We start from the raw sequence: 23,668 nt of genomic DNA on the forward strand, positions 1-23,668 counted from the left end.
TTTTATATATTACCTTCATAATCCTCTGTTTCATCTGCCCAACTTGATTTACTAATGACAACAGCTGACCCACCAGATGGGTTTGAAGTACCAAGCAAATTCTCACTAGTGGAGAGGGGGTTTCCCTTTTGTTTTCTTTCCTTTTTTACCTGCAAAACCACAAAAAATTCATAACTAAAATGCACTACAAGCTAATAAAAACTGAATTAAATCTGTCCATTACACAGTCTATGAAAAGTATACAAGTCAAGAAAACATTATATAAAAAGTCTACCCAATGCTGCGTATATAAGAGCACCTTACACCTACATTCATATGCTCCTGTTGTTGCAGTAAAATATCAGTTTTAAAAATTTACTACTACTAGTATTTCTTTAATGTTCTTTCATATACTAAAACAGAAAATTGACATTTTTACGATAAAATAAAATTTTACATAAGCTTACCAAGATATTACATAGTTAACAGTTTCTAGCACCGGCAGCTAAAATTTGGAATTTGCGGTAACTACCAGAGGCAGACTGGCCATTGTGGCATTGTGGCCTTTGCTACATGGGCCGCTTGCTCAAAAAGGGGAAAAGTAGGGAAAGAAAAAAGAAAAGAAAAGAAAAAAAATGATATTGTTATAATACAATAAAGTTTCATACATACCTGGCAGATATATACATAGCTAAGACTCCGTCGTCCCCGACAGAAATTCAAATTTCGCGGCACACGCTGCAGGTAGGTCAGGTGATCTACCGTCCTGCCCTGGGTGGCAGGATTAGGAACCATTCCCGTTTTCTATTCATATTTTTTCTCTCCACCTGTCCCTCCCTCGGGAGGCTGGGTGGGCCATTAATCGTATATATCTGCCAGGTAAGTATGTATGAAACTTTATTGTATTATAACAATATCATTTTCATACAATCAACTTACCTGTCAGATATATACATAGCTGATTGACACCCTTTGGTGGAGGGTAAGAGACAGCTAACATGGAATAGACAGGTAAACAACATATGTTGTAGGTATAAATAAACCTTGGTTCCTATCTGATAGGTGGTAGACTTCGTGGCTGTTGCCCGGTAGTCTTTATCACCTCAAGACTTTAGCAAGATATGTGATCTATGGCTAAGAGTTCTTGTGGGTCTGCAGATGGGGTATGAACCGCTTACTCGGCAGAGCCTGAAAAGACTTTGTCAATGGGTACTGGACCACTTCTATGACAATACACCTTATGAAGGAGCGCAACACCGATCCCGATCACCTGATCCAAACACGAGGGTTCGTGCTCAAATTGAAAAGAGTTATCCCCACACTCCTTTCAAAACCCCAATAATTTCACTAAGTTCAAAAACTTTAACTCAAAGTTAAGGATCAGTGTCGGCTCCTTATCCCAGTTAACGTATCCGTAGAAACGTATAAACCAAAAGAGAAGGATCTCTCGTAGGTTAACTTGACATCCTTTGTGTAATGAGAAGTCAACACAGAGTTGCCTCTACCATACAACACAGCTAATATGTCTTATATGACATATTGTTATGTAAAGAACAAGAATTTGCAAAAGCGCGCACTTCCTGCGCTTTTAATTCTCAGCTGTTTGAAGGAATCAAGTCACTTATGAAGTGCTTAGGAGATCTCCATGTTTCAAAGAAGACAGGGCTTCTTGAAATGGATCTCTCCCGTCTGAAGCCTGAAGCCTGGCAGGAACCTCGCGCCTGGCTGGTGCTTCGCTCTTGGTTGGAGCCTAGCGCTTGTCTGGTACCTTTCGCTTGACTGGCGCCTCGCGCCTTAGCTGGAGATTTGCGCCTAGAGCCTGGCTTGAGCCTGGCTGGCGCCTTGCGCCTGGCTGGCGCCTTGCGCCTGGCTGGCGCCTTGCGCCTGGCTGGCGCCTTGCGCCTGGCTGGCGTCTCGCGCCAGGTTGGCGCTTTGTGCCTGCCTGGAGCTTCGCGGCTGGCTAGTACCTCGCGCCTGCCTGGCGCCTCGCGCCTGGTTGGCTCCTCCCCACTTGCCGGAGCTTCGAGCTTGGTAGAGTCTCGAGGATGTCTGGCAATGTCCACATCGGACACTCTTATCCGTCCTATATATTCGCATCTAGCGCAACTGTGTCAGGTTGTAGGCCCGGTCTTTCTCCTCATCAGACAATGACAGTGTTCTTGGGGCTGTCTGCCTCTGGCGTTTTTTTACGCCTGTTTTAGCATAAGGCTCCTGGTTGGCGCTACATTGTCCGAAAGTCCTGAACATCCACAATAGTAAATCACAAGACTGGAGAAGGGTGGAAGAAATTCTTACACTTTGAGCTTTGGCCTCTCCGGCAGGGGAGGTGATTGTAGTCAGCTACATCCAGTATACGATAGGATATCTAACAGTATGAGAGATAAGAGTCTTCCTCCGAGAGGATCCTTCTTGAGTACTTCCCTTGCTCACGAGATCTCTTCTTACCTGTTGAAGGGCCTTCTTCGTTGCAGAATCTTCCCTATCCTTGTCCGAAGGAAGGGAAGAAGCTTGGAAGTCGAAGGAGACTCCGAGCTGAAATTGGGAGTACTCCTGATTTCTAGCTCTTTATTGTATCCCTCTGAACACCTTCTGGGAAGCATTTAGAGCCGTCATCGCATTCCAAAGACTCTGGTATGGCAAACGTTTTAACCATTCTACTGTAGATGAAAACGTAAGTACCCTGCCTGGACAACGAAACCTCTATCTGAAAACATTGAATCAGGAATAGGGGGTTTTAGTTCTTTTCCAGACATACTATGCTGGCAAGAACCCATTACCTAATCTCCATAGAATCTGATGCGAGATTCCAATGCTCAAAAAATTCACTTGTCTTCTTGATCGTTTGGGACCAAGAGAAACAAAGAATTCCCTCATAAAAATTTCTCAAAGAAGTTTGATGAGGAGCAGTTCCATCTTGTCGGAACATAGAATCTGTGGCACAAAAAAAGATCCATTAGAAGTACATGATATTCTACTCTTGTCATATTGAGGTATCGTATAAGATCCCGAAGATCTTAATCCTCTGCTATCTCCAATCCCTTTATAGAGACAGAGTATAGCCTTTTACTACGTTCTTTGATAGCAGATATATACAAAGGTGATTCTTCCCTCTGAAAGGGAAGAAAAAAACCGCTATGTAGCTCACAGAGGTATCGGAAGAGGACAGTTTCCTTATTCCCTCTAGCACGATCTGCAGCAATTCTATATCTTGTCCATCACTGTTGTCATTTACCTTGAAAAATCCTCTCATTCATGTCCACTTCTGGTCAGTCTGCACGCAGACAGACTCAGAGTGGAGAGGTTGTTAAGGTCCATTTATAATAGATGCTGATAGAATATTCAGACTGTCTTGGAAAAGACTTCCAAAACATGCTGTGAGAAGAACGTGACCTCTGTGAATCCAACCTCTCTAAGGCCAAAATGAGGCATAAAGTATTATCTTCTCTTTCTTTGACGCCCTTTATCTTAAATTCTGCAAATAATTTATATTTAGGGGAAAAAAGACTAAAGTTTATTCCCCTTTCTAAAAAAAAAAATAAAGATGGCGTATATTGCTACCTCTCTTGGTTCGAGGAAAAGGAAGCAGTCTATAGGAAGCCTGTTCGTCTTCTACCTTACTAAGAGATCTATGAAGAAGACTTTCCGCAGGTTCTCACAACTCTTTCCAATAAATGTTAAACATGTTAACAGTTATTATCGTCGATCGAGAAGGTTCTCTTTGTTAACGCGAACAGGAGCGAAAAAAGAGATTCTCGATGCTCTTTGCGATATGAGAGAGTTGTGGAATTGGCCTAAGTGATTAAATGGGTAACGAAATCAGGAACGAATCTTGCCGTTACCGAGCCTGGTGTCCGAGAGGCTACTGGACCCTTAGGTTAATAACTCGCTAGAACGAGAAAATCTTGGATGGTGCTCTTGGCTCACTGCGCCAGGCTGGCACTTCTGGCGCATTGCGCCAGGCTGGCGCTTCTAGCGCTATGCGCCAGGCTGGCGCTTCTGGCGCATTGCGCCAGGCTGGCGCTTCCTTCTAATTCTTTTTAGGTTATGTGCCAGAACACCTGTGCCTTTATGGTACCCGACATCCTTTCACATGTTAATTCCGTTCTTAGTAGGAAAAAAACAAAAAACTTTATATACGTAGTATAGTCCATTCAGGGAAACAAGTTTTGCCACAAAGAGAATGTTTCCCATCCGGACTCGATCCATCTTCTGAGGCAGGTACTCTAATAAGCTATGCTTTCGTAAGCCTGAGAGCATTATATAATATAATGTTCTGCTGCGATAGAATCCTTTAATAATGTTACCAACGGTAAACAGCATTGAAAGGTTGTACTATCTCTCTTATTGAAAGCTTCTTAGCAAAAGGCATACAATATTTTATTTAAGTTAGCTTAACTATCCCCTCAATCCGAGGTTAAGACCGCGATTGTAGGGAAGAGATACGGATAGTTATTCCATCCTGCAGGCGAGAGAGATAAACCAGACCGCTCATGACTGACACCTACATGGTACTGCGTAACTGCGTTGGTCTCAGGCTCTCAGCGAAAGCAGTCTCCGTTAGCCGTCTGGCCTTACTCTTCCAGAGTTGCTAGCTACTCCCTTTAATAAAGGAATCTTATAAAATTATTATCGAAACTTCAGGAATTTCTTATTAAAGCATATTTAAGGCGAAACAAGACTTCAATAAATCTAGAAGCTAAGTAGGTGTTTGTCTTAACAATCCCTTTGAGCGTAGTCCTTCCTAGGAAAGTCGTAGAAGGATACTGGTAATTGAGTTACACAGCAAAGAAGTAACTACGGTATGTGTTCATGATTTGACCGTATCGTATTCTCATCCAGCAGATACTCTACTACCTTCTACTATCTTCGTTCTTTCGTTAATAGAACGATAGAAAGAGTATATATATATCCTTAAGGAAGGAAGTTAATCCAGGAACTCTTTAAATCTTCGTGATTTCCTCATAAATCGCGGAAGAGACAGGATTCCTGTTCATCACTAGGGTTTACGGAAGGAAGTAGATATTTCCTATCCGCCATCATACCCAAACGTCGATGAGATTCTTATTAAGAAAAACTCCCAAAGCTCTTGCCTCCTCAAAACGAGGGAAGAGCATGGATGAAGGAGAGAGTCCGCATTGAGAGGAACTGCCTAACACAGGAGTCTTCTGAATAATGAAAAGGGGCTTCTCTTAGTATCAGAATCCTTCTGACAAAAGCAACGGCCGCCTGTGCGACATCTTGCACATTTGCCAGGGGAAAGTTGCTCAAGTTAAAAAACTCAAAGAGGAGTCTCGCGACTGACCTCTCTCTCAAATGAAGATTTTGGAATATTCTGATGCCTGGCGTCTGGATCCTTGCGCCTACACCTGGGGTCAGGATAGTTCCGCGCGCCTGGAATGTTCCGCACACTGGAACGTTCCGCTTGCGTGGAAGGTCCCGTGCGCCCCGATAGATCCGAGCGCCTCTAGCCTTGTTATACCAGGCTCTTGCCAGTTAAACGTTCAATGGAAGCATCCTTCTGATTGCCACTCTACTATAAGGCTCCTCAGTCTAGCCGTCTGTTTTCTCTTTGGAAGGCGCCTTGCGCCAAGAAAAAAGTTCTGGAATGCGGCTCGCGCTCAGTTGCTGGAACGCGGCTCGCGTTTAACTGTATGAACGAGGCTCGCGCTAGTCTGTTGGAGCGCGGCTCGCTGCTGGCTGTTGGAACGTGGCTCGCGCTAGCTTGCTGGCTGGCTCTCAGCCTCTCGCTCAGTGTTCTCTTAGTTTTCAGAGAACGAGCCAGATCGTCCGAACTCCAAACATGTACATTCTTCGTCTTTTCGGATGTAAGATGAAGAAATGGAAGAAGAGACGCACTTTTTAAAGGATGCCTTTCCAATGGCTATTCCTGGCAGTCTGGAACGTTTTACAGATCCTGCCGAGGGAACGCCCGATCGGTGGGGATTCTCCATAACCTCCGTAAGGTTTTTCGACTTCTCCTCTGGGCTTGTGAGCTTGGAAGAGGTCTAGGCCTGAGAGCGACAGAGCCGATCGGACGACATCCCTCTACTAATTAGGACGCCTTTCCAATGGCGAACTTGGCAGTCTGGGACGTTCCTATACAGATCCTGCCGATGGGGACGCCTGATCGGTGGGGATTACTCCATAACCTTAACCTCCGTAACGGGTCTTTCGACTTTCTTCTCCTCTGGGTATGTGAGCTTGGAAGAGGTCTAGGCCTGGGAGCGAAACAGAGCCGATCAGAACGCACCCTCCACTGCACTAACACTAAAATCACTTCTTACCTTTCAAAAGCTCGTATTTTGAGCTACATTCCTTTGTCTTCAAATTGCAATATGAATTTGAAGATTCTGTGAAGTAAGAAGGAGATGAGGATACAACACTAGTAGTATTGTTAATGCTCTAACTGCTCGTTAGTCGAGAGCTATAAAAACTTCTAAAGGAAGCGTAACTAATTCTATTCCTGACTTCCTCAAGAAGGAAGTTAGCTCAATCAATTCTAACATTTACTACACGTTATTATGAATAAATATGATATTGTTATGTTACAATAAAGTTTCATACATACTTACCTGGCAGATATATACATAGCTAAGACTCTGTCGTCCCCGACAGAAATTCAAATTTCGCGCCACTCGCTACAGGTAGGTCAGGTGATCTACCGGCCGCCCAGGAAACCATTCCCGTTTTCTATCATATTTTCTCTCTTCCACCTGTCTCCTGCGGGGACGCTGGGTGGGCCTTTAATTGTATATCTGCCCAGGTAAGTATGTATGAAACTTTATTGTAACATAACAATATCATTTTCATACAATCAACTTACCTGTCAGATATATACATAGCTGATTGGCACCCTTCTGGTGGTGGGTAAGAGACAGCTACTATATGGGAATAGACAGGTAACATATGTTGTAGGTATAAATAAAACCTTGGGTTGGTCTACCTGATAGGTGGTAGACTTCGTGGGTGTTTGCCCAGTAGTCTGCATCACCTCAAGAAACTTTGGCGAGATATATGATCTATGGCCAAGAGTTCTTGTGGGTCTGCCGATGGGGTCTTATCCGCTACTCGGCAGAGCCTGAAAGGACTTTGTCAATGGGTGCTGATCCACTTATAGACAATACACCTATGAAGGAGCACACAAACCAATCCCGACCAACCTGATCCTAACCATATGTTAGAACTAAAGATTGTTCCGAGTTATCCCCGAACTCTTCACAACAACCGTAACTCAAAAACCACTACGCACATACATAATTTTCTAAAAAAAAACAAAAAAAAATTATACTCATCTAATTAAATATGACAAGATTCTCTTACTGAACAACATAGACGGCCGCCCGTGCTGAAACCAAGTCCTCCATTGTTCGAAGAGACTCCAGACCATATCTAAAAAGAAGAAAAGTATATATTTTAAGGATTGGTGTCGGCTCCCGTACCCAGAATCGTATCCGCCGATACGAAAGGACCCAGAGAAAAACACTTCTCATATGTCACACACGAACGTCTTTCAAGTAATGAGATGCAAATACTGAGTTGCATCTCCAAAATGTCGTATCTATGATGTTTTTTAAGCGACATATTCTTATGAAACGAGAGAGACGTCGCTACTGCTCTCACTTCATGAGCTTTAACTTTCAACAGTCGCAACTGTTCGTCAGAACAGACCTTATGCGCGCCTGTAATGACGTTCCTCACAAAGAATGCCAGAGCATTCTTGGACATCAGTCTTGTGGGGTCTTTACCGTGACACCAAAGACCTTGTCTAGAGCCTCCCATCTGATGCTTTCTCTGAATGTAGAACTTAGAGCTCTTACAGGGCATAGAGATCTTTCTGCTTCTCTTCCTACGAGACTCAATATGCCTTTGACTTCGAATGACTTAGGCCAGGGATTCGAGGGATTCTCATTCTTAGCTAAAAACAGGGTCTTAAACGAGCAAATAGCTGAGTCTCCCTTGAAACCTACTTTATCCTGCAGAGCATGTAATTCACTAACTCTCTTTGCCGTAGCTAAAGATAATAGGAATAGGCATTTCTGGTGATGTCTCGAAACGGTGCCAGATGAGGAGGTTCGAACCTTTCAGATGAAAGAAACTTGAGAACCACACGTCTAGGTTCCAGTTAGGAGAGACCGGTTCCTTAGACTTTGAGTCCTCAAAGGACCTTATGAGATCGTGGAGATCTTTATTATCTGCCAGATCTAATCCTCTATTCCTGAAGACTGCCGAGAGCATACTTCTGTATCCCTTTATTGTGGATACAGCTAGATGAGATTGCTCTCTCAGGAATAGAAGGAAATCAGCAATTTCCGCTATAGAGGTAGTGGAGGAGGACAACTTCTTAGTCTACACCACCTTCTAAAAACCTCCCCCACTTCGACTGATATACTTTCGTAGTGGAGGTTCTGCGTGTCTCTCGCGATCGCGCATGCAACTTCGCGAGAAAACCCTCTCGCTCTGACGAGTCTTTCGATAGTCGAAAGGCAGTCAGAGCGAGAGCGGGGAGGTTTTGATGATACCTCTTGAAGTGTGGCTGTCTGAGAAGATCCATCCTTCTTGGTAGGGATCTGGGAAAGTCTACGATCCATCTACCACCTCCGTGAACCAATCTTGGGCCGGCCAAAAGGCCAAAAGGGGGCTATCAATGTCATCCTCGTCTCCTTTGACGCCACTTTTTGTTTTTTCAGTACTAGTCCCAGGATTTTGAATGGAGGAAAAGCATATACGTCTACGCGAGACCAATCTAGCAGGAAGGCGTCTACCATAAGAGCTCTTGGGTCTTCCACGACCGAGCAAAAGACTGCCAGCCTTTTGGATGAATGTGGCGAAGAGATCCACATGAGGTGTCCCCCCAGCGACCAGAGATCCTTGACACACACCTCCTCAGTGTAGCGGGTCCACTCTGTATGAAGGACCCTGGTTTCCTCCTGCTGAGTCTGTCCGCCCTCACATTCTTTACTCCCTGAACGAACCTTGTAAAGAAGGGAGATGTTCCTGTGAGACGTCCAAAGCAAAAGGTCTTTCGTCAGCTCGCAAAGGCAACGAGGAGTGAGTCCCTCCTTGTTTTCGAATGTAGGCAAGTGCGGTGGTGTTGTCCACGTTTACTTGCACTACTTTGTTCAAAACCAGAGGTTCTAGACTCTTCAAAGCCAGATGTACGGCAAAGAGCTCTTTGCAGTTTATGTGCCAAGACACCTGCGCTGGTTCCCAGGTGCCTGACACCTCCTTCGAGCCTAATGTTGCTCCCCAACCTTTCTCCGACGCGTCGGAATACAACACTAGGTCTGGGTTCTGGGTTTTTAGAGAGATCCCTTTGTTCTCTTTCAGAGGGGGCAACCACCATTCCAGGAGCGGTCTTATCTCCACTGGAATGGGAAAGGCGTCCGAAAGTTGTCCAGTTTTCCAACTCCAAGAAGGAAGAATTGAAGCGGACGTAAATGAAGTCTTCCTAGCGGGAAGAACTGTTCGAGCGAGGAAAGGGTCCCTAGAAGGCTCAAACATTCCCTCGCCGACGTCTGTTCCTTCCTTAAGAAGAGAGAGACTATCTGCAAACCTTTTGCGATTCTCTCTTGCGAAGGAAATACTCGAAACCCCGAGAATCCATCTGAATCCCCAGATAGACTAAGTTCTGTCTGGGGGTCAGCTGCGACTTCTCGAGGTTCACGAGTAATCCCAACGCTCTGATCAGATCTAAAGTTAACGTAAGGTCCTCCAAGCACTGTCTCTCTGATCTGGCCCTGATGAGCCAGTCGTCCAGATACAGAGAGATATTTACTCCTTTGAGGTGAAGAAACCTCGCCACATTTTTCATCAGCTTGTGAAGACCTGAGGAGCTGTGGATAGGCCGAAACACAAGGCTCTGAACTGAAAGATCCTTCCCCCGTCATGAACGGAGGTACTTCTTCGATGAAGGGTGGATCGGGACGTGAAAATAGGCGTCCTGGAGATCTAGAGACACCATCCAATCTCCTTGTCGCAATGACGCAAGGACTGAGGCAGAAGTCTCCATCGAGAACTTCTCCTTCCGAACAAATTTGTTCAGAGAGCTGACGTCTAGTACTGGTCTCCAGCCTCCCGAGGCCTTCGCAACCAGAAAAAGGCGATTGTAAAACCCCGGGGAGTTTTGATCCAGTACTAGTTCTATCGCTCTCTTGTCCCACATTTGTTCCACCATCGATCGAAGAGTATCCCTCAGCACAGGATCCTTGTACTTGGCTGTTAGTTCCCGTGTGTTGACGTTAGGGGAGGAGTGTTCAGGAAAGGGATACGATATCCCTTCCTTATTACAGACAACGATGACGCGTCTGCGTTTATAAGTGTCCAGGCCTCCACAAATCCCAGGAGCCTGGCACCTACTGGTGCTTGGAGGAGAGAAGCATCACTTTCCCTTTTTAAAGGGACGAAAGGCAGACCTACCTCTCTTCTCAGGAGCCTTCCTTCTTGCGGGAGGTCTGGAGGTCGGGCCACCTCGAAAGGGCTGAAACAGATGCACTCGGCCTTTCTTGTCAGGTGTAGAAGCAGGCTTCTTCTTCCTTGCTGACTGCGTCAGAAGGTCCTGAGTCGCCTTCTCAGTTAATGAACGAGAAATGTCCTTCACCAACTGAGAAGGGAACAAAAGTCAGACAAAGGCGAATACAGCAGCGCTGCCCTCTGAGCGTGGGAGACTGCTTTGGTTAAAAAGGCACTATATACCGTCCTCTTTTTTTAGAAGACCTGCTCCAACAAAGAGGAGATCTCACCGAGCCATCCTGAACCGCTTTGTCTATACAGGACAAAATGCACAAAAGGACTTCTGGTTTCGAGTCCTTCAGAATAATGGGCGTTTCTTGGACATACACCCAAGGGACCAATCTAAGAAGTTGAAAACTTCCATACATGAAAGAGTCCCTTGAGGAGATGGTCCAGTTCTGAAATGCCCCAAGTAATACGTGCCGAGTTCAGACCTTGTCTACGTGAAGCGTTCAACTAAGGTCGAAAAGTCCGCTTCTGACGTAGACGGAAGAGCAATACCCATATTCTCTCCCCCGTCTGATACCAAATGCCTCTTTACCAGCTAGTCTCGCTGGAGGCATGCAGAAGACCGTTCTGACTAACTCCTTCTTAGACTTCATCCAAGAGTCTAAGGACTGAAGAGCCCTCTTCATCGAAATGGCGGGCTTCATTCTGAGAAAAGACGAAGATTTCTTCGTCTTAGCACTCGAGAAAAGAGCGCGCGGAGCAGAGGAGGAGCGGCAGGAGTCAAGTCGTCTCCATACTCCTCTAGAAGCAAGGCAGTCAAAACTTTATAGTTCAACAGTCCTTCTCTTCCTTGATACTCTTCCTCCGAGTCTACTTCTAACTCGGGATCTAATCGAGTCTCCGCTGCCAAATCCGTACGTCTTCCTCTGGAGGAGACAAACTCCTAATAGGAGAGGGGCTAAGGGAATGATATTCCTTCCTCTTCCCCGCTTTAATAGTCCTGGAAGGCGCCAAAAGCTCAGGCTTCTCTCCATAAATGGATGACGCTTCTCGTCCGCCAAGCGTCCTGGCTGACGCCTCCCGCTTGTGTGGCTGCTGACGTCCGGATGACGCCTCGCGCCTGGAAGACGCTCTCCAAGGGAAAGGCATTCGATATAATATATAACAAAGATTTTCAGATAATAGGACAAACGCAGAAAAACAATGACCCTAACAACCCTAGAGTCCATAATGATAAAATTAACTGTCCATCATTAAACACCCAAACCTCATCTACACAATTGTTCATTGCTTAACGGCCCTATTTGTCTTGTCGTTGCCTTACTGTACGTGTGCGCCTTGTTTATTATTATTGTAACTTTGTTTCAAACAGTTTCCTTTCAACTCCCGTCTGGGTAGGTTATTTTCGTGCCAATGGTGTTGTGTTTTTTGTCTTTTTTTGCTTTTATATATGTATATTTTTAAATGAGTTAACATTTTAAATAAGTGATTGTAGTTATATTTTATATTTTATACTTATATATATATATATATATATATATATATATATATATATATATATATATATATATATAATACAGGCGGCCCGCGGTTAACGGGCAATCACTCAACGGCGAATCGGTTTTTTACGGCGGTTGTCAAAAATATTCATTAAAAAAAATAAGGCATTTTAAAGGTATCTTTACGGCACAAATTTCAGTTAACAGCGCCGCTAGCGCCGTTGTCTAACGAGTTCATACATATGTAGAAATGCCGTTCAGACCATAAAGGTTATGCAAATTATATTAACAAATTTTATGGAGTTATTACGTAGGTATTAGGGTAAAATATATGCCTCTGACGCTGTTCTATGCCGAAAATATCGAGTTACATAGTGCAAATTTAGCTATGGATGTGTCGATTCATAAATGTTCATGCTTTTGTTTAAAATATGTATGAAAATGTATTACGTGAAAGGCATTATTATTTCTGTACAAAGGCAGCTTTTGAAACTGCCCTTCACGTTATCAAATACGATGTTTTTTTCATGTTCTTTCTTGTAAGCCGCCGCTGCCGCTCTTCCGAAAATATCGATTAAAAAAAAAGAAGTGCAAATTAGCGATCGATGTGTCGATTTTATAAATGTTTATGCTTCTAAGTTTAAAATGTATATGAAAATGTACTACGAATAGGGTATTTATTTCTGTGCAGAAATATGATAAAAAGGCAGCTTTTGAAAACTCCCCTTCAAGTTATCGACTACGATGTGTCGATTCATAAGTGTTCATGCTTTTGTTTAAAATGTGTATGAAATCTATTACGTGAAAGGCATTTTTATTTCTGTGCAGAAATATGATACAAATGCAGCTTTTGAAATTGCCCTTCACGTTATCAAATACGACGTTTTTTCATGTTCTTTCTTGTAAGCCGCCGCCTGCCGCTCTTCCGAAAAATGTCGATTTAAAAAAAGTGCAAATTAGCCATCGATGTGTCTATTTTATAAATGTTTATGCTTTTATGTTTGAAATGTGTATGAAAATGTACTACGAATAGGGTATTTTTATTTCTGTGCAGAAATATGATAAAAAGGCAGCTTTGAAAACTCCCCTTCAACTTATCAACGACGATGTTTTTTTCAAGTTCGTTCTTGTATTGCCGCCGTCTGCCGCTCTTCCGAAAATATAGAGTTAAAAAAAAAGAAAAAAAGTGCAAATTTAGCGATCGATGTGTCGATTTTTTCAAATGTTTATGCTTTTATGTTTAAGATGTGTATGAAAACCTATTGCGCAAAGGTATTTTCAGTTTTTTGTACAGAAATAAGATACAAATTAAGCCGCCTTTGTAACTAGGCTCCACACGTTGTAGGGGATGGTTTTTTTCATGTTCGTTCTTGTCCGCCAGTTCCGAAAAATGCATTGTGTTATTTTATTAATTACGCATCTTTTCCCATAAATCCTTTAAAAAGTTATACATTATTTCACTGTATCCAAGAATATTGTATGTATTCTCATATTATTGTATTTTAAAATACTACGGCAAACTTAAGCCAGTATTCCGCGGAGCGGCCAATGTTGTGGTTTGAAATCAGCTGATGAATACGAGTCTGTTTCACCATAACGCAATTCTGAGCGAATGCTCTTGCTTCTAGTTAGCATAAACGAATATCTATATACTTGACTTATATGAGACAAAGTTATTTTTCCATATACAGTGTGTTTTTAGGTGGAAATATTTATTGAATATGTCTCGTTGTGAATGTGAACTACTATTTTTTCGTTAACAGATTACGTTTGGCGGCATGTTTATTGCGTAAAAAAATTACGTGATTCCGTTCGCAATACGTAATCCTTTATATCATTGTAATACGAACTTTACGCTATTTATCTTATATCGGCGTGAAACCAACAGAAAATGTGTTCTTTCAAGCACAGTAGTTTTGATTAAAATGATTTTATCCCAATTTTATCTACAGTTGTGTGTGATGGTAGACGTTTACTGCAGTTTTATCCTTGTTGCCGATATACGATAATAGTCATTAGCAGCTTGAACAGTTTTCTCAGCTTCAGTTATAACTAGGTTTAAATTTAACGGTATATTTCCCGATTGATCTTTAATCTATATTGATCTCTGATCTATAGCGAATAAAGTTATTACATTAAGATATCTCAGTTCTATTCTATACATAACGCCATTTATAACAAATACCGCAATGTTGCACTGTAGTACGATGATCGAAATACAAGCCAAACAGATGTTATCCAGTTCGGTTGTACTTAGAAAAAAAAAAAAAAAAGAAAAAAAAAAAAAAAAAAGTAGTTTCTCGTTCGGTTGTTCATGGCTGTACACGTTCACGCAACGAGTTATAACGTTAACACCATACTTTCATCATACTCTTTTGCTGTTATTGAACTTATGTAACTAGAAGATGGATAAAGTTAGACCATTGTAAATTGATCTCTCATAAAATCGAAACTATCCGTAAGACTAATGATCGTAACTGAACACTACAGCTACCTGTACACTGTATAAACTTTATTATATCTTTACATACTTTAGACACCCACATGTACTGTACAGTAATTTCTATAGTACTATACTGCATAAATATAATTTTACTTATTGCGCCGTTGTGGGATTACAGCGCCTTTGATTGGTCTAGAGTTCGAAGAAGGTGTGCGGCGGCCGTAGGCTTAAAATCGCTCAGCGTCGAAAATCGCTTGGCGTCGGTGGCCAGGAACGGAACCCCTGCCGCTAACCGAGGGCCGCCTGTATGTATATATATATATATATATATATATATATATTATATATATATATATATATATATATATATATATATATATATATAGATATCCAGTTTGTTACACGGAATGATTTTAATATCCATCTTAGCAGATTGTGCTCTAACCTTACTAGGCTGAGCACTTGGCCCAGTATGTCGGGCCACAGGAGTAGAAGCATCCTTTATTGAGGATGAGGAAGGATCAGCAGATTGGAGTGGAGCCCTAATGGTGGAATGTTGGACCACAGGGGCAGAGGCATCCTTCATTGAGGATGAGGAAGGAGTAACGGATTGAAGTGGAGCCCTTGTGGTAGTAACAGCTTTAGAATAACTCTTGGCTCTTTCCAAGAGTCGTTTTGCATGTCCAATACTGATGTGCTCTGTATATGCTTTATTAACTGCTGCTCTTTCAACTTTAAATTCTTCACATATTTTATCAACTGATATGTGGTCTAGCTGACAATTAATACATTTAGGTGTATCTGAGCATGGGCCATGTTCTAGGGCAGAGCAATTATTACACATCTTATTATTTTTACAAAATTTAGATGGATGACCAAATCTAAAACAATTAAAACACTGTAATACTTTTGGTTGAAAAGGTCTAACTCGCACTCTTTCATTTTCTATTACTATATGAGATGGTACATTACTGTCTTCAAAGTAAAAATCATCATGTTGCCACCTTTGGGGACTTTTTCACTTTCCATAGTTGGTGGACACATATCTAAAATTTCTGCTTCAGTAAACTTGTACAAGTCTCTATCGAAAACAACACCTATTCCATAGCTAAAATTTAGGTGAGGACTAATTTTCTCTACTATATTGTTGTTATCAACTTTCATCATTGTTAGCATCTGTGACTGTTTTAGATTTTGCATGAATAAGCACAGAGATCTTACCAAATCTAGTAATATCACCACTCATTATGCCACCTATTTTTGCTTGAGGTACCTACTAAACTTGTAATAGTTGAAGTTCTCCTCCTTGGCTCTTACTACCAGCCATTTAGGAGGTTGGGGGACTCTTATTTTGCCAATGTTGCTACTATTGGAGTTGACTGGATTCCATTCTGCAGGTTTATAAATGTCAAGTTTCTTGGGGCTTTATCCGTCAAGGCTCCTTTAACTAATGAGTTACATACTTTCTAAGTATCAATACTACAGGTTGCTTTAAAGACATCTTCATGTTTATCAAATGTTATCCAAGCTTCCCATTTTCCTTCTGTGTCAAGAAAGTTCATACGAATCTCAGCTATATTGCCAAACATGTTCAAAGATGTTGAGATATCCTCATAGTTACACTGAAGTGGACTATTTTTCATATGTATAACTTTCAAATGCGTCACTCTACTATTATTGGCATCTGGGGGGTTCAAAGAATGGTCTTTGTTTGAGCAAGAAGTCGTCAATGGTGCCAGTGAATCCATTTTCCCAGGGGATGTAGGTTCATAGTCCGGATCCATATTTAGTTAACTAAAAAAAAAATAAAACTCATACTACTTGGTTATATCAAGAAAGTATCGTGAGTTACTCAGGTATTCACATTCTCCACCAATGGCACTAGTGAGAGTTGACTCCCAATGGTCCACCCCATACCCTACCCTTACAGGATAACACCAATACGTTTGTGGTGGCCCAGGTATAAGCCAATCCGCATGTTGGGAGTTCTGATTCCACTAATGGGAATCAACTCCCCACCACAAACGTATTGGTGGGCTTCCGGACAAAAGCCAGGAATCCCACCCCCAAAAGACCAGCTCCCCCTGGATTCCGATGGGACAGTCCCTGGAGATGGTTCTGCCCTCAAGATAGCAATGGGTAAATCCCATTAGTAACTCTCAGGTCCAAACCATATCAGGTGGTGACTCAACCACCACAACTCCCACTATTAGCTTCGAATGCAAACCCTTCCTAACCCACGATACCTTCTCAGACTCATCTTAGTAGTTAAATTAGACGAAAGTGGAAATGTCCATACCAGTTATTGCCAAAAGTTTGTAGGCGTTCCGTCAGGATCCGGTCTTCACACGAGTGAAGGCAGGATCCCTTACCCCCTCACCATGTGAAGGAACCTACTCGAGGGGGAAAAACCTGAAAACTGCAAGTGTCTATCCTCATCCCTACAAAGAGAATTGTCTGAGTTGGAATCAGAGCAGACTTCTGAAATTTTGTCAATATGCCCAGTGACTGAGCCAGGCAAAGTAACAGATCCTTGGCCCTCCGAATTCCCTTGAAAGAGTTGGCCAACATTAGCCAGTCGTCTAAATAGAGCAGAATTCTCACTTCCAACAAATGACCATCCCCCTACTGGTGCTAAAATCCTCATGAATACCTGAGGTGCTGTGCACAGGTCGAAGCAAAGAGCTGTGAATTGAAATGTCTTCCCTGCAAAGACAAAGCGCAGGAACTTGCAAGACTGAGAATTTATCGGAATGTGGAAATAAGCGTCTTGCATGTCCACCGACATCATCCAGTCATTCTTCTGTACTGCCGCTAGTACTGTGCTGGGTGATTCTATGGAGAATGGGGTTAGACGAACGTGTTGTCTCTCGACACATCCAGTACTGGAGGCCACCCTCTAGACGATTTGGGCACCAGAAAAAGACGGTTGTAAGACCGAAGCGAGTTTCCTGACACCTGCTCTATCGCTTCCTTCTCTAGTAATGAAACCACCTCTTTCTGAAGTACAAGAATTTTCCCTGCCAATGACGATAAGCTGGAAGAGCAATTGGAGACGATGACAGAAAAGGAATTTTTGTAGCCTTCCTTCAGTACCTCCACCACCCAAGGTTCTGCTCCTAAGTCTCTCCAACCATGCCAGAAGATCTGCAGTCGACCTCCTACTGGAACCTGAGGGCATAAAGATAATTTCTTTCTAAAAACTTAGCAGTTTAGTTTTATTTGGAGCCTGGTAAGGACCTACGAAAGGGCTCAGCCGCTGAAGACTGTTCATGAGATGAGGAAGGACAAATTTTTGCCGGAGGGCCAAAAGGCAAAGAAGGAGCAGGTCTTTTATTCCCTATTTTCAAAGATTGTCTGATAAATTCCCTATTTTCCTGTATGCAAATACCCTCCCTTATTGCCTTAAATAGAGATGGATTCAGAAGGCGGTCCGGTCCACAAGGGAACCCAAAACTGCAGCCATCTTCTGAGAAGGAGAGACCTTGGTCGAAAGATAAGAGGACAATTGTTCTCTTTTCTTCAAGATCGAATTAGTGAAAACATGAGAACATTCGCCTGTCTCATCTGAAATAGCCTTATCCAGGCAAGACAAAAAATCTAAACTCTTCCCAAGTTTTGATACCTGCTAGTGTCAGAAAGTCTAAGCTGACGCAGAGAAGCGGCAATAGTACTTAGCGAAAGTCCGCAAAGACAAAATCTCAATGCTTCTAAACAAAGACTGGACAAAGTCTCTGCCTCTGTATTAGACAAAGCACCTTACCAGTCTCAAGAGCGCATCTTTTCATAGGATCGAGAAACATGAGGAAGTCAGCATCGTCGACCGAGGACGGTTTCAGCACCGGTAACGAGCCTGTGTCGTAATAACTTATTCTATGTGATTTAAAAAACCCCGGAATACTAGAGCTGGCAGACTTACCAGAAGCTTTGTGCGCAAGAAGAAGAGATATTTCGTCAAAACGTCCTCTAATTGAAGGGAAAAGCTTAGGTTTCTTCAAAGACTTAATGGGAGTTGAAATGCTGGAAGACAATAATGACCTTGTCTCTATTGAATCTCTTTCCTCCACCAAATGAGGATAAAGAGAAGCACAACGCCAGTAAGCGCTGAAAGACGAAGGAGACTCTTCCGACTCAAGCTCTTCTTCCGCCAGTTGTGGATTCGAGATTGACAACAGCCGACTCCTCGCAACGAAAATTTGGCTCTATAGGCGAAGAGCCTCAGGGAGAAGTAGTTTGCAGTTGTCTTATTAACGTCGACACCAGTTAGCCAAGCCGAAGCAGAGGGGATACCCATCGGCAAAGAAAATGGGACTTGTAAGAGAGGCGGAGAAGATTCGTCGACAATGAACTGTACCACTTCATCTGAATGTGTCTTGAGTGGCTTGGGAACAATCCCAGACAACACATCTTTAGAGACTAAAGCAACTAGAATAGCATCTAGTTTGGAAACAACAGTAGAATCTGTAACCATAGAAGGAAGAGAAAGAGAGGCATTAGCAGAGTCCACCTGAGATTCTCCAACAGTAGAAGACCTAGGAATAGCCGAGAAAGATTTAGAATGAGACGTAGAAGCAGACGAAATAGGATCAACAACTGACTGAGTCAATGGAAAAGAATTAGAACAAACGGCTACGGGGAAATCATATTAATAAAACCTATATCTAAATCCTTCCCCGAGGTCATTGTGCTGACGAATCAGCGCGATGACCTCTGTAAACGACCTTGTATCTCATGAGTGACTGTGTCCTGAGGCAACGGACCCTCAGGTCCATCCAGGCTGAGCCTCTCCCGAGACACTCTTCCTTCAGAAGGAAGAACCTCGTCAGCCCCCTGTGTGATCTCCTCTGACACCTTGAGCATATAGCCTCTTGGGTCCTAGGACTGAACCGGGCACATAAGCTCTCGTGGACGGAGTGTGAGGAGTGCACTCCTCACGGTACACCCTAGTAGCCTTGCTCCTCCCGGTGTATCCCGAGGAAGTTGAAGGGACAGGTGAGGGCGAGGTAGATCTGACGCTGCCGCTCTGTCTACCGGCAGAACCAGTGAACAGAGACGGCTGCAGGCGATCATCAACCCGCAGTGATGACGGGTCTGCAGGTGGGAGTGAAATTCCTTATGTATAGGACCGATGGTTTGTATAACATGTAGGAACAACTGCATTACTCTATATTATATGGTTTCTGAGCAATAAATGCTTGTAAGGTATTGTGACTTTTTGGACACCCTGTACATCTAGCTGCCAAAAGCACCGGCGAGCAGACGACAGATTAAAGAAATGTTTAACAAAAATGTTGTATTTTTTTATAGCACTTTTCATTAAGTCTATATCACTATTTTGACTTTTTTATTTTTAATAATTGTACCCATGCCTGAAATAAATGTAAACTTTAATGTTTGCATGCTAGGAATGGCAAAATTTCATCATTGCCAATTTAGTGGAGCTTCACACATACACTGATGCATTTACAACTGTTTCCATAAATTCTAGTTGTCATAGTAATGCAATTATGATAACATGTATATATAAATACTACAAAAGATACACTAATTTCACTATTTCCAGTTTTGTGTAAGTCTTAAACGGATACCAATTGGCAACACTGATGAAAAAATAGGAGAGCGCAAAGAACACAGTAGCTACTGTTCACAGCAAAAGTTATAAATACATAACACACTCATGTAATTCATAACCTTACACTGATGTTTAACAATTTATTTCAAAATTATCCAGCGCACTCTTCTTCTTCCTCCCGGAAAAATCATGAATTTCCTTGGACTCGAGGGCAAACGTAGTCATCATTTAAGATTGTTGTGAAGAAAGTGTCCCAGCGTCTATGGGTATGTGTGGTGTGCGGAATTAGCACAAGAAATGGAAAGTTTATTGACACAAGTGACTCCATAAACATTGAGATGGCATCAATCTTCTACACACAAGGTGTTTTAAGTAAAAATTTTGAAAGCGTCATGGAGGTAAGTTTGCATTGCAAATGGCTGACTTCATTAACCTCCTCTTTTTAATCTTAAATTATATGTACTTTTGGAGAAAACACTTACTTCATTAACCTCTGTTTAAAACTTGCATTCCCATCAAGTCCCCCTCACCGTAGGATAGAGTTCAAAGGTAAATTCTAAGTTAATTAGGGGAACAACCGCCTTGAATCCATCGTACTCAGGTAGATTACCCTTTTTCACCTGATATTTAATTGGTGAAACAAGAATACAATTACATCTTTAAGCATACCATTCAAAAGATTGAAGTTTCGTCAACTTAATGTCATATATGAAAGCGCCATACAAACTAAAATAAGCATGTGAGGTCTTTGTAAAATGATATTGTTATGATACAATAACGTTTCATACATACTTACCTGGCAGATATATACTTAGGGACGACGGAGTCTTAGCTAAGTATATATCTGACAGATAAGTTGATTGTATGAAAATATGTTTTCAAGGCAGTTTTAAAATAAAAAACCAATATGGTGTCTTCGCATCAGGTCCCATTTCGTAACCGGCATCGATCCACCTCCTTCCCAGCACTCATTTGAACAATATTAGTGTATATATGTAACATTTATTGATGGTATTCAAGATTGCAGTCATAATCAGCACAATAAAACAACATTTTGTTGCCTATAATAGCGAAAGTATAAAATTCCCGGCGTCATGGTTTTAACTAAAATTCATTTTTACCTTGTAATCGGTGGTTTTATCCTTACTGCCATCACAAATGAAACTCCATGGTGGTTATTTGATTGTAATTATACACACTTTGTTCTTAATTCACTCCAAATTGCACTTGAAATACGTTAAGAGAGTGTTGGCACCGAAGCCATGGCATGAAAAATTTTTGTCTTAATGTACTGGTGTCCAAAAAGGCTCAGAATACTATTACAGTATTATTGCTCAGAAACCATATGTAGTAACAGAGTAATGCAGTTTTTTGTAGAATGAAGTGTTCTGAATGTAGTTTTTTGTAGAATGAAGTGTTCTGAATGTAAACTTGAAAGTAGAACATTCTACAAAAAACTGCATTACTCTGTTATATGGTTTCTGAGCAATAAATACTTGTAATCATATTGGAACTTTATGGACATCTTGTACGTACAAATGGCTGCCAAAAGCACCAGCAAGCAGACGACAGATTTGAGAATCTTTTATGGCAAATTTTGTATTTTTTATAGCACTTTTCATTGATTCAAGTCTACATTACTATTTTGACTTTTTTTTATTTTTAATAACTGTACTTATGCCTGAAATAAATATAACCTTTAATGCTTGCATGCCAGGAATGGCAAAATTTCATCATTGCCAATTTAGTGGAGCTTCACACATACCCCGTTGCATTTACAAACTGTTTCCATGAATTCTAGTTGCCATAGTAATGCAATAATGATGAAATTGCTCTAATACATATATATAGTACAAATATGCTAATTTCACTTATTTCCCAAGTTTTGTGTAAGTCTTATACCCAGTTTGGGAGGGTAAACAGATACCAACTGGCAACACTGATAAACAATAAGAGCGCGCGAACAAAAACATCGTAGCTACTGTTCACCAGCAAAACCGTTGATATTGAGTCAGGAATCTAGTTACTTCTCAATGACAAATATTTTCAAATTAATTATCATGATTATGTAATAAATTTATGTAATTCATAACCTTACACTGATGTTTAACTATTTATTTCAAAATTATCCAGCTCACTCTTCGTCTTCTTTCCTCTTGAAAAATTGCGAGTTTCCTTAGACTCCAGGGCGAATGGCGTCATTGTTTACGATTGCTGTGAAGAAAGTGTCCCAGGGTCTATGGGTACAAGTGGGGTGAAGATTTAGCACAGGAAATGGGAAGTTTGTTGACACAAGTGAGTCATCAAACATTGAGATGGCATCAATCTTCCCATATTTGGTGTTTTAACTAAAAATTTCGAAAGCGTCATGGAGGTATGTTTGCACTGCACATAGCTAGACTTTCATTAACCTCTGTTTAATCTTAAAATATGACCTTAACTTCTAACTTTGGAGAAAATACTTACTTTGAAAAGTTGAGTAGAGGTCTCAAGGTGTTGCTCCCACCACTGATGACTTGTGACTGGTGCCCATCTCTGGTGTCAGTACATGTTAAAAGTACTTTTTCGAAAGGTGAATCAACCAGCGGGTAAGACTGGCTCGGTCAGTCCACTCGGTTGTTTCCCCTACAGCCGGCCAAAAAAATATTATAGGGGAAACAAGCGACTGGACTAGCGGATCCAGTTTCCACTGCATGTGAAGCCACCCTCCGAAAAAGTACTTTAACATGTCCTGACTCTGGAGATGGGCATCAGTCATGAGTTGTTGGTGGTGAGAGAAGGGGCTTGAGACCTCTACTCTCCTTTCAAAGTATTTTCTCCAAAATTAGAAATTAAGGTCATATTTTAAGATTAAACAGAGGTTAATGAAAAAGCCTGGCTCGATGCAGTGCACACTACCTCCATGATGCTTTCAAAATTTTTACTTACAACTACGAATATTTCTAAGACTGACGCCATCTCCATGTCTGCGGAGTCGCTTGTGTCAACAAACTTCCCATTTCCTGTGCTAAATCGGCACACCACTTGTACCCACAGACGCTGGGGCACTTTCTTCACAACAATCGTAAACAATGGCAGCACCCACTACTTTTCTAAGGAAACTACGATTTTTGGTAGAAGAAGCGTGCACTATATAATTATTTAAATAAAAAAGTTAAACATCAATATCTTACATATTCATGATAATTAATTTCGAAAATATTCGTTGCTGAAAAAGTATCTAGATTCCTGACTCAAATTTAAGTAATTATTTTTCGGAATTAGAACCTTGCTTTATGTCCTGTATTATGACGTCATGACATCTTGACTTTTGCCCCAATTGTAGATGAATTGCTATACAGTAGGGCCTCAATAATCGCGGGGGATAGGGCCCAGAACCCCCTGTGATAAGTAAATACCCGTGTTATCTGGTACCCCCCCTCAAAATTGCTTAAAACTGCTACTTTAATAGTTAACCCACCCAAGACCACTATTCCAATGTTTATACTGCCTACTTTAGTTCAGACACCAAATATGTCTTCAAATGTCAACTTAAACTAAATTTAAGACAGTTTCAAAGTTATTTTACAACATTAGACTTAAAAATTTATGTACAAGTATTCTCCTACTTACAATTGGTTATGGTACAAAAAACCCATCGTATGTCAAAAAAAATTGTATCTCAAATATAGCCTAGCCTACACTAGGGTAATAGGTATCATCTTTACATGTAGGGTA

At 41.7% G+C, this 23,668-nt stretch overlaps 1 protein-coding gene across 1 annotated transcript in view; it reads right to left on the minus strand.

Moving 5' to 3' along the window:
- LOC135210145 (aspartate, glycine, lysine and serine-rich protein-like) overlaps positions 1 to 23,668 on the minus strand; it is a gene marked incomplete in the record, with an annotated part of 234,290 nt that overhangs the window by 168,827 nt on the left and 41,795 nt on the right. Inside the window, 2 exon segments of the mRNA XM_064242964.1 lie at positions 14 to 95; positions 97 to 149. Of these exon segments, the coding sequence (XP_064099034.1) occupies positions 14 to 95; positions 97 to 149 (135 nt within the window).

The sequence above is a fragment of the Macrobrachium nipponense genome, chromosome 39, assembly GCF_015104395.2.
Source record: "Macrobrachium nipponense isolate FS-2020 chromosome 39, ASM1510439v2, whole genome shotgun sequence".
Taxonomy (NCBI): Eukaryota; Metazoa; Arthropoda; class Malacostraca; order Decapoda; family Palaemonidae; genus Macrobrachium; species Macrobrachium nipponense.